We start from the raw sequence: 22090 nt of genomic DNA, 5'->3' as shown, positions 1-22090 counted from the left end.
CGGAGGCGGACCGGAGTGGTATCGGCCGGATTGATAGCCCTGGGGGAAAAGGTGAAGTTGCACTTGTCAGTTGAGGCGAACATACGACCCTATTACGGAGTTGCTCGACCATGTTGCAGGGTGTCCATTAAGCGGCAGCACCGTAAATAACGGCCCGGTGTTCTCAAGTCAAGCTTATGCGGTCAAGCTGGGCCTGTCCACGGCATAGCTTTAGCTAACAAGAGGAGGATATGGAGGGCTGGTGCGGTTTCCAGGCCCACCGTGATTATTCGATAACTTCAAGGCCTTGAAGTGGCTTTGTTCTAGCAACGTCAGACCCTGCGGTTCCTCTGCCCGTCGGCCCGTATCCGCCGGAACATTCGAGTGCCATGTGGGTCTGCGTGCACTTGGGTTCGACCTCACTTTCACCAGCCAGTCTTCAGCGTTGGAAATGAAAGTTTAAAGATCCACTACGGTCAAGGAGGCGCAATTCCGATGGAAGAACCCGCGAGCGGTGCCTTAGTGGCCTAGATAAAAGGACTTTCCTTTCGCGCCGTGTATTCCTAGAACTAACCACAACCTCACAAGTCCTGACCAGGTATCTAAAAGCAGAAATAAAATGGCGCCAGAGATTATCACCAATGGAACAGATGAGCAATGCTCCAGGTCACCCGCTGGAAAGAGCATCGCTGATTTCCCTTCGAATGCCAACAACATTGAATATGCTCGTTCTCTAGACGCTTGCTGTCCCCTACGCCATTTCCGCAATGAATTCATTATCCCCTCCAAGTCGAATCTCCGGGCGCAGTCGCTTTCCGAGATATCAGCGTCCCCGATGACGGACTCTGCATCGGATGCTGGCATATACTTCTGTGGCAATTCGCTCGGCCTTCAACCAAAAAGGACATCTGCTTACGTCCAGAACCTGTTGTCCACCTGGGCCACAATATGTGTGGATGGCCATTTCCGTCCTGTTGCAGACTCACCGCTAGCTCCATGGCAGGATCTAGCTGAATCCGCATCTAAATTGTGTGCCCCTCTAGTGGGCGCGGTACCGAGTGAGGTTTCGATTCAAAACACACTCTCGGTCAACTTACACTTGATGATGGCAAGCTTCTACCGTCCCACGGCTGTTCGTAATAAGGTCTTGTTAGAGTTTCACGCATTCCCATCCGATCATTACACCATCGAGTCTCAGATCAAATGGCACGGCTACGACCCAGACGAAGCCATGCTCCTGGTCACCCCTGACCACGGCAAGTACACCCTCTCCACGTCTGAGCTTCTAGCCACCATTGACGCTTACGCCGACCAACTTGCGCTGATCGTTCTTCCGGGCATCCAATACTACACTGGGCAAATGCTCGACATCCCATTGATCACTGAGCACGCGCACAAGCATGGCATTCCCATCGGTTGGGACCTAGCACATGCAGCTGGCAACGTACCGCTACAATTGCACGACTGGGGAGTCGATTTTGCCGTGTGGTGTACGTACAAGTACCTGAACTCGGGTCCTGGCAGCATTGGCGGGCTTTTTGTGCACGAGCGGCATGGCAAAGTCGAGTATGCCGACTCCAAGTCAGAGACAGGCCACGACACAGAGAGTGCAAACAGACCAATCTACCGAGAGCGACTGACTGGGTGGTATGGAGGAGATCGTGCTGTACGATTCAATATGGACAACAAGTTCATCCCCATCCCTGGCGCGGCTGGGTATCAGATTTCGAACCCTTCCGCTATCGACCTAAGTTGTGTGATCGCCTCGCTGTCCATATTCAACGAGACCTCCATGCAGGCACTCAGAGAGAAGTCATTGCGGCTCACAGCTTATGCAGAGCACTTACTTCTACAAGATGTACCACTGATCGATGGCGAAACCGCATACAAAATCATTACACCCTGCAATCCCAATGAAAGAGGTGCCCAGCTCAGCTTGCTGTTCAAGCCTGGGCTCCTGGACAAGGTCGGGCAAGGATTGAAAAGTGGTGGCGTAGTCGCAGATCAGCGAAAGCCGGCAGTGTGTCGAATCCCACCTGCGCCTTTGTACAACACCTATGAGGAAGTTTACACTGTTGTCCGGATAATTAAGGAAGCTGTCTCGTGATGCCGCAGATTAAGCATTTGAACCATTGATAAGAATTGTGTTGCGTTTCACTCTACCATGATAGATATGACGCTGTGTGTGGGTTTTGTGGCATGTGGTCAGGGCTCTTTTCTGTCGCCGGAGGTCTCGCTCCCTACCCATATTAATCTATTATATTGTTATATTTAAGCTCCACGCTGAACAACAACAGAACTGGCTTTCACACTTCAACTGGTGCTTCAAGCCTCGACCCCTTGCTCTGCAACCTTTTGGTGTCGATATTCCATGCTCCAAGATACTCCGAACAGATATTTTCTTTGTGCCTCAGGAGGTTTCGCTTATTTCGCACCCAGGATATGGACTCGCTCAATACTTGACTGCCCACTTGTCAAGACAATGGACTAGTCAATGTCTAGTACGCACAAATAAAGTTCCAAGTCAGTGTCGCAACACGTACCGAAGATCTTGTCGACTTATACTGTAACCACGTACCGAGTAAAATACTGAACGCCTCTGGCGTCTTGGGCCGGGTCTCATTTCTCCTTGATTCTAAATTTATGGAATGTTATTGTGATCCCGTTATAGGTTTCTTGCCGCTGTCGATGTGATCTTTGGGGAAAAGCGATCCTCCGTCAACACTATCACTACTATGGTCAATCTAGCGGACCAAGTAAGGAACAAATGATCGAAAGGTTAGTGAGGCAGTGCACGTGCCTGAAGTGCGACCTCAATTTGGTACAAATATCTTAGATTCGGATTTTGCTCATATCTCTAGCTCGATACTTAATCTGCTTATGATTTAATGTTCCTAGTGACGCTCAAAATGTAATGTACGAAGGTGTAGAAGAGATACAGAAACTCCTCGGTCAAAAATTCTTCGTGTTGGGTACATACGATACAGCAGTCAGGATACCGACTCACGCATCATCCGACTTAGGATACTCAGGACTTCAAGATCAATGATTGGGAGCAGGCTTCTGCTCTTTATAATACCGACATTCATTCCTCACAGCTTAGTTACAAACGTTCTTCAACAATGGTAGGAGGGCAGTCGGAAGAGCCCGCGGAAGTAGTCTAGCTCCGCGAGAAGCAAAGAATCTGAGCCTCTCTAGCGGTCAAGTGTGAGAAGCCTTGGTATCTGATTACTCATTCTTCCAACGGCTTACGCCTTCTGGCCGTTACAATGAACTTGTGAAGGGCTCAGAAGCCTTGTGAGAGCGTCACTGAGTGCCTTGTACGGGTCTGCCAGAGCAACCTTGAAACGGGATGCGATGTAGCGATCGGGTCGCACAAGAAGCGCGCCATCGGGTCCGATTTCACTGAGCTTGGCCCAAGATCGTGTTGGATCGCCGACGTTCCCTCCAGCTGCGATGCGGCAGGACTCGAGGGGGATACCTAAGTCGGCAGATAACCGCGCTGCGGCGTCACACCAATTTTTCCCATCGGGTCCCGCAAGCACAATGAAACAGCCGATGCCACCGAGATCATGAGTTGAAAGGCGTTTGCCTCTGTTGTTCAGCCAGGCGTGTGGCAAACGGTGTCCTGGGCGAGTGGTGGGAACATAGGTGATCCCCATTGGATCTCGCAGCGGGGCGGGAGTTCCGTCCGGAATCACAAGTCCATCCTCGTAATGAAAGCCTATTTCACGATCATGAGGGTCTAGCTCCATCCTTCCTGTCCCAAAGACTTCGGCCCCAACTGCCCGACGCGTTCGGCCCATCGGACTGTCCTCTAGGTATTTCAGAAAGACGGCCTTGCGTTGCTCTGGTGTTTTGGCGTGAGTCAACCCGATGCCGGCTTCAAAAGCGAACTGGTTCTGAAACGCGAAGAGGGCATACTCGATGTTGTCTTGGATAACCGGCCTTCGCTCAGTTTCGTATGTGTCCAGAATAGCTTCACTCGCCCAGCCCTTGACGACAGCTGCGATTTTCCAGACCAGATTGTCTGAATCCTGGATTGCTGACTGTAGGCCAAGTCCGGATGTGGGTGGCTGGCGATGCGCTGCGTCGCCTATCAAGAAGACACGTCCTACGCGGCTCTTTTCGACTTGAACTGATTCAATGTGCCATGGGCTGACGCCGAGAATCTCTGCGTCCAGTGTGGGAATATTGAGAAGTGCCCGAACACGGGCGAGCGCGCGCTCGTTGGTCAGATTTTGAGCATCGGGGTCGTCTGGTGGAATCATAATGTGCATGGTGTACGTCTCGGAATGGCGGTCCCAGTTTTTCGGACCGGCTTTCACCAAAGCACCACCGGTCCAGGATCCAAAGCGCGGTCCTACCAGCCAATGAACAACCACATCATCCTTGACATACTCCGAAAGATCTGCGCGGAAATAGAGGCTGGTCATGGTAGCGAGATCTGTCTGCCCGACCATTGAGACACCCAGCATTGGCCCAACAGTGCGGCCTCCGTCAGCTGCAATAACGTAACGTGCACGAACGTTATAGCCTTTGCCGGTGGCGACTTCACGTATCTCCGCAATCACTCCGTCACCGTTCTGGGTCAAATGGCGCAGCTCAAATCCGAAGCATACCTTCCCTGGGTTACGCTCCTCTGCGTTCTTTCGAAGGAGAGGCTCGAGGAGGTACTGACCCAGACCTGCAGAGAGTTCAGGGCTGTCCCGCTCGAACATTTCGCGGAAGACACCTTCCCCATTAACATCGAGACTGAAGAGTTCTCGCCGGTCGAGCACGTCGTTCCCACCGAGTGAAGTCAACCAGGTTGTGCGAATGCGAGTTTCCGCAGGCATACCGATGGCCTGGATTTGATCTGCTATCCCGTGACGGCGGAAGATTTCCATTGTGCGCTGGTTGTGGGCACCAGCTTTAGGCATATGTGATGTGCCAGCACGACGCTCAACCAGGAGTGAATCCACGCCGAGATCAGATAGGAAAATCGACGACGAAAGTCCGCTCCCGCCTCCCCCAACAACGAGAACTGATACCTCCTCTGGCAGCATCGTGATGATCCAAGTCTAAGGCTGCTGAAAATCAATAGGATACCCGTGATTGTATGGATGTTAGGGATAGCCACCCAGCAGTAGATGTCACGACAAGATCGAAACTCAGGTCATGGCTTATATCGCTGTTTCTCAGTGAACAGGTTACCGAACTCGAGCTATCACCTTTGGCATACCAAACTCCACAACAAGTCGTCGGATCCCAAGTGTCGGTCGGAGGTGATCAAGGCATTGACTTGCTCCAAGACGCAGTAACGGCCCGGTGGGCCTAAGGAGGGGGAGGGGCCGGCTTCGAAGTCACAAGCGGCTTTCCCGTCTTCGGTACTCTAAAGATTTTCTCCGTCGTTCCTGTACCAACCATAAGAATGCTACACTAACGAAGATGGTACCACCGGTTCGTCTCCGGGAGCTCTCTGTCTGTGAGTTTCGGTTGAAGCATGTGATAGCGTCACAACGATTACTTCTGGCTTTACTTGCTTACAATATGGCCTCCTGGCTCTAATCTAAACATTCTGGCAAAGAGCTACGTCTAACATCAACTACAGTTGCTTTTAATGTTGTGAGTCGGGCATGCGCACCTACTGCTCAGGTATCTTGGATCTACTATTGCTATCAACATGTCTTGACGCGTACATGGCATGAACGACTGAAGGTGGTTCGCTCGGAAGGTATCTTTCTCTAGCCGTCAATGATGTCAGTTTCTGTAGAAGACCTTGTAATTTTGCGTCAACTACATATGCGAGACTCTAAGCTAAAGTCATTCTCTACCAACACGGCATCGCACCATGGAGGTAGACACGAAAAGCCACCCAACTAGAACATTCCCAGGCGCAAGACAATTCGTATCCAAACCGACCCGATTCCCTCATACCTCATCTTTCTGACTTATCACAAGGGTGGGCTTGTGAAGAGTCTTGTTGACATAGTTGGTAAGATAATCATTCACGTCTTTGAGGAAGAATGCCGAACATAAGCCGATGCCCGTGAAGCCCAAAGACGCTAGATATACAATCTTGAAAGCATGGGTGTATGCTTGCCTTGTTGCGAACTGTAATGCATTCAAAACCGCGATATCCACTCCAGGTACTGCCTCCATAGCCGCTGAAGTACCGTTTGCGAGTGCTAAGAACAGGTCTGGAATACTGCTGGCGGGTAAGCCGGCAGCTTCAACTGCAGGTGTTATTTCCTGAGGCAGAAAGACACCGAGTCTGTTCGAATATATGGCCAGAAAAATACTGACTGGAGGTTTTACATCAGCTGAATAGCTCCATAATGGCACCACGCCTTGATTTTGGCGAGCACGAAGCGCTGAGACTTACCAGCAACGGTACCAAAAGTCAACCTTGTCGACCCGAAGAAGCCCTGGGCGACACCAATATCGTTGGGGGGAGCCACAAGCCCGGTGACAACGATTGTGACGAGGTTGACCCACCCATTTGCAAGGCCGGCCAACACTGTGAACGTTATCGCGAGACTCTCCCTCTTATACGTCACCGCAGCCATACCGCTGCAGAAAGCTGCAGTCATTATACAAGCGAGCACCATCTGCCACTTGAGACAACCAACCCTTTTGAACAAAGGTGCGAAAAACAGTTCACCTCCCACCAGGGCTATGCCCGTAGTACAAGAAAGTAGGCCGATGGTGATTTCGTTCGTCGTGAAGAGCAGGGTGATCTGGATGGGCCAAAATATGTTCAGCACGAGCCAAACCATTTGCATGGTCGAGCCAATAAAGATGCAAACGACAATATTTCGAATCTTGAAAAGCCGAACGGGGAGAAGGGGCTGTCGTAGTGGCATGTATGTTTCGTACACTCCAAATGCGACGAGCAGAAGACCACCGATAACTAGGGAAGCGACAACGCGGGCGCTGTGCCAGGGATACAACCCGCCAGCCCATGTGAAGCCGAGAAGTACCAGAATAAGACCAGCAAAGTATAACAAAACTCCCTATGGACAAAGATTAGCTACTTCACAAGGGTAGTTCAACATCAAATCAGCTCGGGAGTCCGCAAGTATGGGGTTCACTTGGCTTACCCCGTAATCTAATGACTTGACCTCCTGCCATCTGCTCAACTCGCTGTTGATCATGTGGAAGTTTGGGGGGAAATAGCAGGTTGCGAAGAGGACGACCGAACCACCAGCCACGGCAACATTCAGCCAGTAGACTCCTCTCCATCCAACTGCGGTATGGGCAATCATGGACCTCGCGATCAGAGCGCCAAAGCCCAACGTGGGCAAGACCGTGACGGTTATAGCAGCCTGGCCCCAATGACGGTATTTGTTTGGAAGCAGCTCGTGTATGATGACGGGATATAATAACCCTGCTGCCCCGCCGATGCCGGTCAAGACGCTCCCACCGATGAGCACGTCGACACTGTTGCCGGTGGCACAGATGATAGATCCAATGACGCCGAGTGTCTGCCCGCCGACGAGGAAATAGCGTCGACCAAGGATGTCGGAGAGGCGAGCAAAGAACAGATGCAATACCCCAGTGAAGAGGGTGTTCACCAGCGTGATCAGGTACAGGTTGGGCGAAGGGCCGATATCAGCATTGATGACGGATAGAATGTTGACTGGCATTGCGTAGCCGATGAAGATGCTGTTGGCTAGCAGGAAGGTGGCAAAGATGGACCCAATCAACCGTGGGGAAGCCCAGTAGTTGTCGAGTTCCGAAGCATCGTGGCCAAGCTCGTTGCGGTGCAATGTATCCCGCGAAATGGTTTTCTTCAGCTGTCCCATTTCGTGGTGCTCAGCTTCTTGCTTCAGAGCTATGTCTCCTAATGCTTCTGACATCCTGTGCCCGAGCGTGTGCGGTAAATGGATAATGTTGAGCAAGACACGGGGGTGAAGGCGAATTCGGTAGATGAGATGTGCCGGGAGGCTGAAAAACCGTCAAGAATAGGAAGCTGGAGGAGATCGCGAATGTTTTCGTTTCTATGCGTTGAGCAGTCCATGATATATTGTATCCCTTCAGCACGAAGGCCGGGGTCAAGATAGAATCCAGGGTGATTCCTGGGGTCCGGTGGGCGCATTGGCTTTGTTGGTCTCGACTCCGAAACTCATATTCTTACTATTGTATGGACTAATCAGAAATTCGGGTGGCCCCTCCGGCTCCGCCGGCCATATTATATTGCCGAACTCCTCCTGAAGCTGGGCCAAAAGTTGTAGGATTGGGTGATCTCCAAAAAATTAAACCTTGCCTATGACAATACTGGCTTGGTCAAGATTTGAAAGAAGCTTCCTGCAGGTACAATATCCCTAGAACATTAGCCGAGAGTCTTTTATCCTGGACGCGGTGAATGATTAAGCTATCAAGCTATCTCCTCTAATCTGGTATAGTAGAGTCTGCTGGGATACCACTTCCTAGAGCCATCTGTGTAGTGTGTAGTGTGAAACTGGCCAATATCAATTTGTCGAACTTTACCGATGCCTTAGTTATATGGTCGTCTGAAGAAACTTAACAAACAGGCTGGCATGATTCCAAGAGACCTTCCGCAGGCCGTGTGTGGTAAGCCTAGGCTATTGGTACGCAAATGGTATAACCAAATGTAAAGTTCTTGGATTACGATGCCAGGACAAGAGGTCAATTCTCTAATCCCAGGTAATAAAGCCTCAATGCCCAGTGAGCTTGGTCAGTTCTTTCACAAGTGCCACCAGCTTCTCGGACATGGGCGGAAGACGATCAGCACCAGTTCCATGGTTGCTTTCGAGAATCTTGGAAATGATAAGTGGAACCACGCTGATGTCGGATAGCGGCGTAACTTCATTCCCGAGAATGAGACTCGGTCTCCCGTGTCCATTCAATAGGTACATTCTGACCTGCATATTTTCTTCCCCGTTCAAGACAACAAGGTTAGTTTCCTCTCTAGGCCTAGGTATCTCTTGTCGATTATGCGTGTGCTGTTCGCAACCTGCTTGTGCGTCGTTCTGGGGTTCCGGACTTTGTCTCCTGGAAGTTTTGCTGATTGCTTCAAGCATAAACGGTAGTGCCAATACAATACATGCTTGGTACACGGCAACCGCATAAAAGCCCCGGAGTTGGGAGGGTTTCATGTCCTGCGCGGCCTTCAACACTTGACCTGCATGCCACATGGCATGCCATGGCTCATCGCTGTCTGACCATGTCCGTAAGTTCGGGGTTGTTAACCGAGACTCGTCGAGGCCGAATCGGCCAACGAGCTTTTCAATGTCGACAAACGAAACGTAGAGAGCCATCATGAAAATCTCACAGACTACCCGTGCTTCGCATGTGAGAATCCCCATGACACTCGAAGTGTCTCTTATGTCGGCAAGCCTCTGATATAGGTCTTGCCGTTGTGCTTCCAGCCACAGGCTGTTCTGAGAAGGCCTTTTGTTAGATCGATGACCGCGATGCAAGGATTTGGAATCCTGCAGTGCGACGATCTGCGGCCAGAGACAATGTAATGCTGAAAAGGCACAAAGCTCACGATCATATTCACGCGACAGAGAACGCAGGGTGGAAGGGTCTTGAAAGATATCTCTCAGTGTAAGCTTGAACTGTTCCGTGCCCGTGCGTTTAGCTAGGAGTGCGGTTGTCCAGGTCAGATGGTCGGGCGCATTCCACAGGTCGTGTGCAGAAGGCAGACCGAACATAATCTCGGTGCTGTAGAAGCGCGGGCTCCGTGCATAGGCCGCCGAAGCTTGTATATCGTTGATGAAGGCTCTGATTACGCATCTGAAAAGGGTTAGGACATCAGCTCTCTCGATTCGTCTCCAACTCACCTGCGGAAAGATTCAAGCTGTGTCCATTTCGCCCACTTTGACTTCAAGGTGTTGTCATCATCCTGAGGCAAAGGAACCCAAGTGTTTTCAAGACTCATCAGATTATAAACTCCAGTTCTCCGGATCATCTAGCCAACATCAGCTCTTAGTTCATCCCTCCGTCTAGCTCGGTGCTATACTTACGGTGGGGATACTATTTGCGGCCGATTCAGCAACTTCCATGTTGCAGCGAACACCACTCCATAATCCAGCTTCAATCCAAAGGATCTGAGCCTGCAACAGCTCCATGTTTTGCCAGGTCAGGGCCTGGCGGTCCAATACTTTGTAGAGAGCTATTCGAGTGGGGTCTTGAAGCGCCAGGCCGAGCTTCCAGATCTGGGGATTGGAAAAGCTGGTAGATCCAGCGATGATCAACCCACTAAGGAGTTCGATTTTGCAACTATCTCCCTTGAAAGAAGGGAGATGAAGCAACGAGCAACGGGATAAAGCTTCCTGAAAAGCAAATGCTTTCAACAGAAAGTTAAGGACCTCCGCAGAGGGAAAGCATCGCACTGCAGACGTTCTGGCAGAGTTACTCTGGACCATGAGGAGGAGAGCGTCTCGAGTATCGCTTCTGCAGGAGAACCCTGCAGACCACGGCGACAAACCGGTTCCCTTATCGGTGGATGCGTTGTTGACATGCACTGTAGATAGAATGACACGTTCGTCGGCCTCTGACAGATGCGGTGTTTCTTCCGTGGATGCTGAATCACGAGCATCAGGGTCCCACAGCCAAAGGGATTGGCTGAAGAATTCCCTGACCGAGGGTCCACGAGGTCGAAACCCACTGTTCGAGTCATCTGGTCCCCTGGTGTACCGTGGAGAGCCGACATGAGGGTCATTGCAATTGAGATCGTAATCAAGCTGAACAAACGAAGTCCAATCCAGATCTAGATCCATCAGAATATCATCGTCGAAGTCCGGCGCAGGATCAGTTGAGAAGAAGTTATTGTCCCACATCCATGGCAATGCAGAGGTGCTCAGAATGTTATCAGTATGACCATTAGTGCTCCTCTCGATCTCAATCTGGGGCATTGATGACGAAGAAACGGGCCTGTTTACGTGGCTTGCTTCTCTATTGTCTAATTGCTGTGATCCAGGAATGGCTGTCAACGCATTATTGCGATTCGGACGGTGGGTCCAAAGTTCCAAAGAGCTTGGAGCCGGATCGTGGTGGTGTCTGTCGGTAGAGTCAGACTGCGTCGATGATCCTTGGAATATGGGACTGGATGCTTCAGGTTCCGAACCACAGGGTTGGCCTCGATCTCGACATCTTTGACATGGGCGTTCATCGGAGCACTTCGTTTTGGAGATAGTGCATTGTACGCAGGCCTTTGCTGTTCGAGTACGTTGTCTCGGTCGGTACTCATCATTGTGGCTCGACGTACCATGTATTGCACTATGCCGATCTAGGAGATCTCTGCGCTCCAGGAAGGATCAGCCAAGCTCGAGATGCGTAGAGTTGATGTTTAGTAGGGAGGGCTTGATACTTTCGATTAAAGCCCTTCGAGCACAACTTGCATGTGTAGGTACGCTCATTTGCATCTAGAGAGAGCCAATCAGCAGGGAGGTAGCAAAGCTCGATACAAAGCTTATCTGGGTCACAAAGTCAAATGGATATACAGTCAAGGGGACTCACGAGAGCGACAATGTCTCTTGACATGGTCAAGTCGACCAAAGTGTTTACCACAGCGACGACACTGATATGACTCCTTAGCTTTGTTTGCGTCAGGCGGGTTACCGTCAGTCGAAGTGCAGATGAGGTAACTGAACGTTTCATCCGACGCTACTGAGCCGACAGCATTCTCGGTCTCCGCGGACACGGACGGCTGCTCTAAGTCCGGTGCTGCTAGCGGGTCGACTTGAGGCCCCATTGAGAAGTTGTCGCTCATTCTAGTTTGATGACTCCCTTTTCAATCACACAGAATTGCTGGGAATGCAAGGAGGGGCCGAGACTTTTATAAACGATTCGGCGCTGTTCGCGGGGAAACACTAAGCTGAGAACGGACCAGTCAAACCGCCACCCAAATCCCCGCCTTTCCCCGTTCTCTTCAGCCGCTTCCAGCCATATATGGTGCGGATGTTCTGCGAGCAAGGGGCGGCAACGCTATTGGAAACCGGTAATTGAAAACAAGATTACATCGAAGCAGGGAAGACCCTCGGTTACCAATGTTGGCTTGAGTGTAGACGCTATGAGCCATGGTTGATTTTGATGCAGAAAGAGACTCTCATGAAGTGATGGCTATCTCCTCGGTCGACGCGACCCTGGTTCTGCCATGCGGTCTAAGATTTGTCGGTTTAGTGTGAAGGAATGCTTCTAATACTCATAGCTATATATTTTTCCTCAAACACCTACCGTGGTCGCAATTGATGCTGTAATAAAGACGACTCGATACCTGTGCTGATTGCCTGGTTAACATTGCAAAGTGGTCACCGTCCATCAAGATTCATTCTCAGGTCCATTGTTCGCTTGCTGCAGCATTACGCCCAGCAATATAACCAAACACCATGGCCGGTCCCACTGAGCCCCCGCCTCCAGGATATGCCATTCCTGTAAACCCGGCACTGACGTTTCCAGCCGCGTAAAGGCCATTGATTGGCTTGCGACGAACGTTGAGAACTTGCGATCTGGCATTGATCTTGGGACCACCCTTGGTTTGGAGGACACCGGAATAGACACGACATGCATAGAACGGTGCTCGATCAATGATACCGAGTGTCTGAAATGGTCCATCTCGCGAATTGTCCCCAAAGGCCAAATCGTAGCTGCTTGTGCCCCGGCCAAAGTCTGGATCTGACCCTCGCACCACATGAGCATTGTATCTCTGTACAGTCTTTTCAAGGCCAGTTGGGTCTATCCCAATTTTCTTTGCAAGTTCACGCAGGGTCAAGGCTGCCTCTATCCACTCTGGGACTGGATCACTAGGAAGCCGAGTCGCAAAAGGATAGCGCTCCATATATTCTGCATCCACAATAATCCAGCATGGCAAGTTTGGATAGTCGAATTTCATTTCGTCAAAGTTGTGCATTGCTCGTCCTACATCGTTGTAGTTGTGTGCTTCATTGACAAATCGCTTGCCGGCTCGGTTCACCATGATCGATCCGGGATTTGCCCGTTCTCCTCCTGTCAAGCGGTATAGTTGTTCGCCCTCATATTTTTCCCCAGGAATGGAGATTGCTGGCATCCAAGCCGCCTCCCTGGTATTAGCGATGGCGGCTTGAGCTTCCATGGCCATGATAAGCCCATCTCCTTCACAGGATGGCGGACTCAACGGTGCTTCGATGGGACCAGCGACATGGTCCTTGACGAGCTCCTTGTTCCACTCAAAGCCTCCGCTTGCAAGAACAACGGCACGGCGTGCACAAATCTTCCGAAGCTGCCCGTTTTTGTCTTCGTATTCTAGACCAATGACCGAGCTATCGTGAATAATGAGCTTCCTCCCGCGGGCTTTTGACCGGAATAAGACACCTTTGTCGGCGGCCTGCTTGATCATGCCTGCCATCAGCGCCTCTCCTCCTCCAACTAGACCATGAATCAGTCGGTCTTGGAAAACCTTTGGGTCGATCAAATTGATACCGTGCTGGACATCATCCCAGCAAAAGGGCACTGGGAACATCGGGGCTGGTCGCAGACTCGGGCGCAGGTCACCGAGCTCATTCGCAGGAAATAGTTGCGGGGTTAATGTGCGACCAAACGTGCCTCCAGCATTTTCAGGCTGATAATCAGGCAAGCTTGTAGCCACAAAGGAGAGGGACTTGTCGGCTTCCAGAAACCGGACCACAGCGGGGGCTTCATCGACGTAGACTTCTGCGAGCTCCATGTCCATCCCACCCAAAGACAGACTGCGCAAATAGGCAAGCGCCTGCTCTCGTGAGTCACTGGCTCCAACCTCGTGCATGTGGTCGTTGTTTGGGATCCATATTCCACCAGCCGAACATGCGGTCGTACCTCCGAGCTTATCGCTGCGCTCGAGCACGATTGCTGTTGCGCCGTGGCGCTGGGCGCTCAGTGCTGCCGCAACACCAGCGGCTCCAGACCCTACCACCACCACATCGAATGTCTCGTCCCAGCTGACCATGTTTGAGCGGCTAGCAAGTTACCTTGTCAAGCCTCGTCCAAACCCTTTTGCTCCAAGATGCCAGAATAAATCAGTTGAGAAAAGGTAGCTCCGTGAATGGTTTAGCGTGTATAGGTTTCCAAATCCGGAGCCTGGGACACACGATAGCTACGTGCGAGCATGATTCCAACAAGGTCGAAGATACGCCAGTAACAGAAGCCTTCTTGGTTGGAAGTGAGAGGTCAATTCATCCAGTCCTGTTCATATTCACAGGGTCGTTAAATCGGGTTATTGTGAAGCTACTGCATTCTGCTCCCCCACCGGGAGCCAAGGAGGGGCCGGGGCATCTGATCCACAATAAATTGAAATCACTTGGGTGCTCAGTCTGAGGCTGATCCTGGACAAGGAAGCTGTACTGCAATTACCAATACCATGGTCAGAATGGGTGGTTAATTTACTAATACAAAAATTTGCAGCCGATAGTCAATCAGAGTCCTGAGCCGGTTGCTCTAGATGAGCATTAGGTAGTTGGCCACACCACGCCGCTCGCAGCCAGAAGCCGACGCCTAGCTCTCGGTCGCATTTTCCCCCTCCGGGTAGCCGGAACAGCCACCTTACTGCCATTCCACATTTGACGGAAGAATGTTTCCAGCTACATCCGTGATCTTTAGCACAATAATCCGTGGCCATAGAAATTGGATGTGGACGGCTAGTGATTCGGTGTGAGCAGATGCTCCTAGGTCGGAAGTCTGGAGTCTGGGATGACCCGTTCATGGCGTGTCTTTGATAGACCTTATTTGCTTGATAGAAGAAGTCGTTTTCACCAATACTAATTCTCTACTACTATAGTGATAGGTCTCTCTACAAGACCTCAGTCAATAATCATCTGCTTCGGCATTTACACTGCAGTATTGTTGTTCACAACTCGAAACGATCAATCCGGTTGATAGTCGAAGTCCTTTACGCCATGATATTGCCGGAGGTTTTGAAGCATTTAAGCAACTCTACTGTATTCATAGCCCTATGGTGCATATGGCTTCTCAAAGTGCTGTTGACGGTACGTGTTGTGATTCACTGCGACAGATCGATCCATTTCGGCTCACTGGTGTCAAAAGGCTTGCTATAATGTTCTATTTCATCCGCTTAGAGCTGTACCGGGCCCTGTCCTTGCAAAGATCTTCGCGTTCTATATGGCACCTGCCATGGTAGAGGCACGCCGAGCACAGGTATGCGTGATATTGGGAGTCGACACATCCGCTGATTTAATACTTACGTTTATGAACAGAAGCTCCTGGATTTGCATCGCGAATATGGACCAGTAGTCCGTATTGGCCCCAGTGAAGTTTCCATTGGAGACTATCAGCTCTATCGAAGAATTTACAGCCAGAACACTTCCACCAAGGAGGAATCGTTCTACACGGCGACCACGCTTTTGGGGCACGAGAATCTTGCACGCTACCGGTATGAATGTCTTCCGCGACGGTTGTTGGGCCGGACAGTACTAATAATCGACCGTCTGGTCAGGAACAAAACCATGCATTCTGCCCGTCGCAAGATGATGAGCCAGCCGTTCTCGCAACAAGCTATCAACGAAAATGAGTCTCTCATTACGGAAATGAGTGAGCGATTTGTCGAGAGAGTCATAAACAGCTCTGACGCCTCTTTTACAAACACTGTCGATGTTCTGCCATTCTGCAAACTATTCAGCCTGGAAGTAATCTGCAAAGCAGCCTTCAACAAGGACATTTCTGCTCCCTCCACCCAAAATGCTCTCACTTTCTTGCAGGCTTTAGAAGACACCCCCAGGGTGATGATCATTTCTTCCATCTTTCCGTTCTTCAGAAAATGGAAACGACTCGGCGAGTATCTTCCAGGTGCGGGCGGCTATGCATTCAGGCAGAGTAGGCTCTACGAGAAGTACATGAGATCCCTCTTCCAGGAGTTTCGTCATGAATCGAAGCAAGACAGCACGGAGCGATTCATGGCGACTCCACTCCTGCGAAGCGAGGATACACATCTGGGCAGACGTCTGACCGAGGACGAGGCAGTCGAAGAAGCAATGGGTCTCGCTTTCGCTGGTAGTGGAACCACATCATCGACGCTTGTCTATCTCTTTTATAGCCTCTCAACGATGGAAAACCGCCATGTTCAGCTCAAGTTACGAGAAGAGCTTCAAGCTGCAGGGCCCAGGCTTGCAGATGTCAAAGACCTACCTTATCTGAATGCCGTTATCAAGGAAACAATGCGTCTTTATCCCACCATCATCTCAACACTGCCGCGCGTACTAGACGTACCCCTGGAATCGGGCGATGTTCACCTTCCTGCCGGCACCATTGTTGGTATGCAGAACTACGTACATCATCGCGATCCATTGGTGTACGCTGAACCGAATAGCTTCCTCCCCGAGCGTTGGATTGGGCAAAGTCCATCGAGTGAAGTAGAAAAGGCCTTCACGCCATTCAGCCTCGGCACCAGAAACTGTATCGGTCAGAACCTGGCAAAAGCAGAGCTCTTGCTCGTAGTGAGTATAGTGTTCCGACGTCTAGACTTGCGCCTGAATGAGGTCATGACCGAAAGTGATATGGAGATGGAGGATCGATTTGCCGCATCACCTAGAGGAGGGAAGCTTATGGTCGACGTCTTAAAGGTATCGTAGCTATAACTGGGTCATTGTCAGAAAGATCTCTATCTCTAGCTTCTTACAGAAAACGTCGTCATTTTGATATTTAAATAAGAAGTTTGAAACTGTGTATATTGAGAAGTGCCGCAAAATAGTCTTCCTTAGTGAGTTAATCGGTTTCCTGGTCCAACGACTGTCGCTCCCTTGACGCATGATCTCTTCCCGTGGGGCCGACTGTAGACATCCGGTTTCCGTAGGCTCTGTCGTATGCCATGCATGGCGTTTGTCGCTATCTATATATGCATGATAGGTCATTGTAGTTGTTTTATGAAGAGACAGGACCATGAAAGAAGAAGCTCGCGATCTATTCCTTTGTTCTGCCATCAATCTTCAGCTTCGAGTCGTTCTATCACCACTGTTGTCCTAATGCCAGTAATCAGCTTAGAGGACCATTTCGTGTCCGAGGCACTGCATGCGTCGCCTTCAGTGTCCAATCTCGGTCTGCACATGTTCCCACCACAGGTTGTGTCGAAGCTTCGCGACATCAGAGAAGGCCGAATCGACGATCTGAACCACGGGGGCATATCTGTACAAGTCATATCGGCGATTCCATCTCTGGAATCTCCAAAAATCTGTCGTGATACAAACCTACAGATCTCCCAGTCGGTGAGGGACTTCCCGCATCGATTCAGTGGCTTCGCCTGCCTACCAATGATGGATCCAGCGGCGGCACGTACTGAGTTAGAGTACTGTGTTGAAGAATTGAAATTTCCCGGTGCCCTCGTCCCCAACCACGCCGGCGGGACATTCTACGATGCAGAACAGTACCTGCCTTTCTGGAAGAAGGTGGAGGAGCTCAACACGCTAATCTACATCCATCCAACACCTCCTGACCCAGCTCATGCAAAGTTTTATCAAGGGAATTACTCCAAAGATCTCGGAACGATGTTGGGTATGCATCTGTGGGGCTGGCATACTGATGTAGGCAGTCATATCCTCCGGTTGTTCTTCAGTGGGCTCTTCGATAAGTGTCCCAAGTTAAAGATCGCGATTGGACATATGGGAGAGATGCTTCCATTCATGAAAGGCCGAATTCGGTATGCAGCAGCTCAAAGCTGGCTCAAATACGAACGAACTTTCGACAAGGTGTGGGACGAGAATCTCTGGTTCACCACGAGCATGTTTGATATGGGTGCAATGACATGTCTCGTGCGATCCGCGTCTATTGATCGTATTATGTATAGCGTCGATTATCCCTTGGTGCCTATGGATGATTCAGTGGACTTCATCAGACAACTTCGTGAAAGTGGCTTATTGACGGAGCAAGAGCTAGAAAAGGTGTTATACAAGAACGCAGAACAGCTGCTAGGAATTGATATTCGCTGTGAATAGATAGTATAGCAGAGAATTCGAGGACAAAGCATCATCCCATTCTCAAATCATTCTGCCATCATAGTTTGATCGTTGCTCATGAGGGGATTTTGCCCCTTTAGGCATTTGCGCGCAGCTTGAATCTACACGGCAGTGATTCGGGCTTCATGAACCACCGAGTACTGGTATTAAGCTCAAATTTCGGGTTCACAAGTTCAATATCGAAGGTTCGGATCAGCTCGACTAGGGCCTTATTCATTTCCATGACGCTTATGTGTCTCCCAGCGCAGATTCTGGAACCTTGACCGAACTGTATTTTGACTCGCCTTTAGCTTTTATATCTCGCCACCAATCATCAGTGATTTAGAAGTCATACCTGAAGCATGTACCGATTCATCATCTTCCCGTCACGTTCGAGCCATCTTTCGGGCCGGAAGTACTCCGCGTCCTCACCAAAGATGTCTCGGTTCCTGTGGATGACATAAGGGTTCATTCCAATACGTGTCTAGAGGCATTCATTAGCTTCATGACTGAACATATAGCCATTTGTATAGAAGTGTTCATGATATAGGGTACTGACACCAGCAGGCAAAAATTTTCCTGCTATTGTACAGCCTCCTTGCGGGACCTGTCGAGGTAGAATGAAACCCACAGAGGGGTGAATCCTCATTCCCTCTTTAATGACTGCTTGCAAATATAGAAGGGACTGGGTTTCGCGAAGCTTAGCAGGGTTCGATAGTCTGGTATCGGCGACAGCCTGATCGATCTCGTCCTGGAGTCTTCGGTAGGCTTCAGGGTTCTTCAGCAGGTGGTAAAGAGTCGCAGTCAAGGCAATCCCTGTGGTATCAGAGCCCGCGGCGCTGTGTATAATGTCAATTGGAGGAATTCTGCATTGGCGTTTGTTATCACACAGCTTACATGGTCACGGCTCCATTTCTATACACGTCTTCCATTGTGAAGTCTTGAGGGCTTTTCTCATGCTCCTTGAGATAGCGGGAGAGCATGTCCCGACGATTAGTGGGCCTTCGTTTGCGTGCTTCAATTTCTCGGGCAGCCATCTGTGAGCCCTGTTAGTATACTGCATGCTCAGAGCCACAATTCAACTTACCTCACCGATCAATCCTGCCGGTGGAGGCAAAATCATGGTCAACAATGGATTCCCAAGCAGCAGCCAATGGTATGGAAACGCCTGACCAACGAAGGCAACGTAAGTGTTGAATTGATCCACCATCCTAGTAGAATTGCCTACATCCCTTGCCTGTTCCATGAAGCCATAGCGAGTCGAAAAGGTCAGTTCCCCTATCACGTCAAATGCATACCACTGGAACCATTGCGCCATGTTCATGGGAGCTTCGTTAGATCCGAGCTCTTTGATTCTGCGGACGAAGAACTCCACCGAGCTATCGACGAACGGCTCAAGCTCCACGATGGAAGTCATCGAGAATGCGGCGGCAGTATATCGTATGAGCTTCTTGTGTAGAGCGTTTGACAATGCTGAGAACTGATGCACACCGTAGGTGTTGGGGAACCCGAACAGTCTGTAAAAGTCCGTCTGTGACAGGATATATTAGACAACTAGTATCCAAGGCTTGCCAAAATCTGAATTGTATTTACAGTACCTTTTCAAATTTACTGCCGATTCCGTAAAGTACCTCAATCGCCTTGGGATCATTCGTCACGACTTCATTTGGGCCGGTACGCACAAGAGGGCCTAGTGTGATCTCATCAGATCCCATTATAGAGCGCACGGTAAATAGCTGCATACCATGAACATCGTGTAGTCTCAACTCCGTCTCTTCAACATGCCCGAAATATACCTCCTTGACCCTCCATGCCCTTGTTATGGAAGCGGTAAAGGGTCCAGGAACAGATGCCAGGGGTGAGAAATAACGTCGGGCAACGGAGCGGACAGCTAGGGCACCAAGAAAAAAGGCTAACACATAAGTCAGGTTGCCGGGGAAGAACAAATCATTGACATTCATTTTCTGTACTCGTCAGTGTGTGGGTGATACAGATTTGCATAATTAGCGCCAGTCAGAATCCTCATCCATACCTTTGGGATAACGAGAAGCATATAAAATTCGTGTTCAAAGGGATATTGAGCCTGAAGCAAATCATTCTTTCCACTCACCGACATGTACAACTTTGCTAGACCAGCATCAGAAGGCCCCAGATTGAGACTCTCGCTACCGTACCGGCGGGGATCGTTTGTGGGGCCGAGTGATGTTGACTAACTTAGGTGTCAACATAAATTATACTCACCCCACGGGGTGAGTGACGCTAGGGTCGGCAACACAGTTGCAGTCGACGGAATCCTCGGCCAAGACGAAATTAGCCCAGCAGGCTGGAGAGAAAGAATTCGGTTCCCCACGGTACGTCTTTGGTGACCACGGCAAGGCTTTTGCGGGCAGAATGTTATTCGTTCTACGTGACGCTCTGCTGGCTTTTGAAGGAGCAAATTTACGGTTTAGCCAGATGAGGATGATTATGTGCAGCGGGAGAGCTTTTGTGAGGAGGAGAAATAATTAGTCAAAGCGCGGTGGAATCCTCCCTTTGTGCGAAAGCGTTGCTACATTGACATTACAGACGAGGAGCAGTAGAACCATATAGTGAAGCAGATCACTCTTAGGGAAAGATGCAAAATCAACCCAATGGTTCTTAAACTGCGACAGCTAGAAGATCTTGGATGGCTTTTGTTGTCTCCTCAGGAGACTCCATTGTCCAGAAATGACCCCCTGGCAGGTACTTGACTTGCACTTCCTTCGCGTTTGGAATGTACTCCCTTGCGTCCTCGTAGAACTCACGAGGCTGTGTCCTACTGTCGTAACCTTGCATTATGAAGACAGGACATTTCCACTTTTCTAAAAGACGATTCCGACGATCTAGCCATTCAGCTCTGAAGGTCGAAGAGTTGAAATATCGTGGTACTGCGCGTGAGACCAGTGGATATGAGTATTCCTGGATGATGCGGGCGAACTGATCATCTGGAATTGGTTGCTTCGCCACCCACGTGTAGACCCATACGACAAAGTGCTTCGGATCTTCCATGATGCCTGTCCAGGGAGCGTTCATAAAGATATCACCCTGAGGCGCAAGGACAGGGTTGAAGTGGTACAAGTGCTGTTCTCCTCTCCCGTAGCGCAATACCGCTTCAGGGTGCTTCGCCACGATATAGTCAGCTTGGACCGTGCCTCGATCGTGACTGACTATGTTGAATTTTGTGGTAGCAAGGCCAATGGCTTCGAACATAGAAAAGAGGTTGTCTGCAGCACCTTCGTGACGGTAGTCGCCCGCTTTCTTCTCTGACTGTCCGTAACCCTTGAGATCAGGTGCAATGCATCGGTATGTTGCGGACAACGTAGCCATTTGATGATGCCATTGGTACCAGGAATCCGGGATTCCATGTAGGAAGACGATCACCTCACCCTTCTTAGGGCCGGCTTCTACGTAGTGGAACCGCACACACTCATGATCGCCAGGTGCGTCGACAAAGTGATGCGTAAACTCAACCCCGTCTAGAGCTTCTTTGTCGCCCTCGCTATCTTCAGCTCGAGGTTGGACTGAAGCAAAATGACGGCTCCGCTTTTGAACAATATCATCTGGTGGTATGAAGTCATCAACGGCTTGCTGAGCCCTAGAAGAAAGCTCGGTGTATTGAAGATTTGATGGCATTTCTCGGCTGCGGCTCCTTAACTTAGCTGACCTTCGTAATACGAATTGTTGACTTCGCGAGCGTTTGGACTTGACGAAGTCGTAGATTTTATGAGATCTGTTCGACCGTGCCGAGATGGAGCAGAAACCACTACATTCTATATCGCGCAGATAAGTCAAAGGTAAGTGCTGGCGGATGCTATTGCGAAGCTAACCCCACAACACTAAGAACAATGGTAGCGACAACATTATGTCTCGGAATTACCGCAGCAGAAGTAGAAGAGGAGCCGATAAGTATTGAGATGGATACGGTCAATATCTCCTTACCGAGTGGGGGACCGGAATTGGGGATCTGGGCAAAAGACAGCAAGAGAGCTCGGTATGACGTTGAATTGGAGAAGGACGTTGCATTGTAGAATTATGGGATATGAATAGTTGACCCCAGAGATGAGTTAGTTAATCTGTTATGACAAACCGAAGAGGCGACATTGAGAAGGTTCAAGGCAATTCCCACCTGTGCAGTGATCCTTTTGCAAAGGGATGGGGTTAGAAAGCCATGTTCATATATGAATGACAGA

The 22090-nt window shown here is 50.1% G+C and overlaps 10 protein-coding genes across 10 annotated transcripts; 3 read left to right on the top strand and 7 right to left on the bottom strand.

The window, feature by feature from the left end:
• Positions 1-598: 598 nt before the first annotated feature.
• PV08_07968 (kynureninase) lies at positions 599-2086 on the top strand (the record flags this gene model as incomplete). Its single annotated transcript, XM_016382294.1, has 1 exon — positions 599-2086. One exon carries the CDS (start codon positions 599-601, stop codon positions 2084-2086), a length of 1488 nt encoding a protein of 495 aa, XP_016232997.1.
• Positions 2087-3227: 1141 nt separating this feature from the next.
• On the bottom strand, positions 3228-5027 carry PV08_07967 (uncharacterized protein; the record flags this gene model as incomplete). The annotated part of the gene is made up of 1 exon (XM_016382293.1): positions 3228-5027. The coding sequence occupies one exon, from the start codon at positions 5025-5027 to the stop codon at positions 3228-3230; it is 1800 nt and encodes a 599-aa protein (XP_016232996.1).
• An 865-nt stretch (positions 5028-5892) lies between these two features.
• On the bottom strand, positions 5893-7823 carry PV08_07966 (uncharacterized protein; the record flags this gene model as incomplete). The annotated part of the gene is made up of 3 exons (XM_016382292.1): positions 5893-6266; positions 6347-6977; positions 7065-7823. The coding sequence occupies 3 exons, from the start codon at positions 7821-7823 to the stop codon at positions 5893-5895; spliced, it is 1764 nt and encodes a 587-aa protein (XP_016232995.1).
• An 819-nt stretch (positions 7824-8642) lies between these two features.
• PV08_07965 (uncharacterized protein) lies at positions 8643-10847 on the bottom strand (the record flags this gene model as incomplete). Its single annotated transcript, XM_016382291.1, has 3 exons — positions 8643-9726; positions 9774-9901; positions 9957-10847. 3 exons carry the CDS (start codon positions 10845-10847, stop codon positions 8643-8645), a joined length of 2103 nt encoding a protein of 700 aa, XP_016232994.1.
• A 74-nt stretch (positions 10848-10921) lies between these two features.
• Positions 10922-11185, bottom strand: PV08_07964 (uncharacterized protein; the record flags this gene model as incomplete). The annotated part of the gene is made up of 1 exon (XM_016382290.1): positions 10922-11185. The coding sequence occupies one exon, from the start codon at positions 11183-11185 to the stop codon at positions 10922-10924; it is 264 nt and encodes an 87-aa protein (XP_016232993.1).
• Positions 11186-12265: 1080 nt separating this feature from the next.
• Positions 12266-13891, bottom strand: PV08_07963 (uncharacterized protein; the record flags this gene model as incomplete). The annotated part of the gene is made up of 1 exon (XM_016382289.1): positions 12266-13891. One exon carries the CDS (start codon positions 13889-13891, stop codon positions 12266-12268), a length of 1626 nt encoding a protein of 541 aa, XP_016232992.1.
• A 1011-nt stretch (positions 13892-14902) lies between these two features.
• On the top strand, positions 14903-16526 carry PV08_07962 (uncharacterized protein; the record flags this gene model as incomplete). Its single annotated transcript, XM_016382288.1, has 4 exons — positions 14903-14927; positions 14954-15096; positions 15156-15331; positions 15395-16526. The coding sequence occupies 4 exons, from the start codon at positions 14903-14905 to the stop codon at positions 16524-16526; spliced, it is 1476 nt and encodes a 491-aa protein (XP_016232991.1).
• A 390-nt stretch (positions 16527-16916) lies between these two features.
• Positions 16917-17882, top strand: PV08_07961 (uncharacterized protein; the record flags this gene model as incomplete). The annotated part of the gene is made up of 1 exon (XM_016382287.1): positions 16917-17882. One exon carries the CDS (start codon positions 16917-16919, stop codon positions 17880-17882), a length of 966 nt encoding a protein of 321 aa, XP_016232990.1.
• Positions 17883-17979: 97 nt separating this feature from the next.
• PV08_07960 (uncharacterized protein) lies at positions 17980-19843 on the bottom strand (the record flags this gene model as incomplete). Its single annotated transcript, XM_016382286.1, has 7 exons — positions 17980-18171; positions 18238-18366; positions 18442-18721; positions 18780-18919; positions 18970-19413; positions 19481-19572; positions 19627-19843. 7 exons carry the CDS (start codon positions 19841-19843, stop codon positions 17980-17982), a joined length of 1494 nt encoding a protein of 497 aa, XP_016232989.1.
• Positions 19844-20519: 676 nt separating this feature from the next.
• On the bottom strand, positions 20520-21533 carry PV08_07959 (uncharacterized protein; the record flags this gene model as incomplete). The annotated part of the gene is made up of 1 exon (XM_016382285.1): positions 20520-21533. One exon carries the CDS (start codon positions 21531-21533, stop codon positions 20520-20522), a length of 1014 nt encoding a protein of 337 aa, XP_016232988.1.
• Positions 21534-22090: the final 557 nt, after the last annotated feature.

The sequence above is a fragment of the Exophiala spinifera genome, assembly GCF_000836115.1.
Source record: "Exophiala spinifera strain CBS 89968 unplaced genomic scaffold supercont1.6, whole genome shotgun sequence".
Classification (NCBI taxonomy): domain Eukaryota; kingdom Fungi; phylum Ascomycota; class Eurotiomycetes; order Chaetothyriales; family Herpotrichiellaceae; genus Exophiala; species Exophiala spinifera.
Note: the sequence above shows the minus strand (reverse complement) of the source record. Positions and strands in the feature narration are given on the sequence as shown.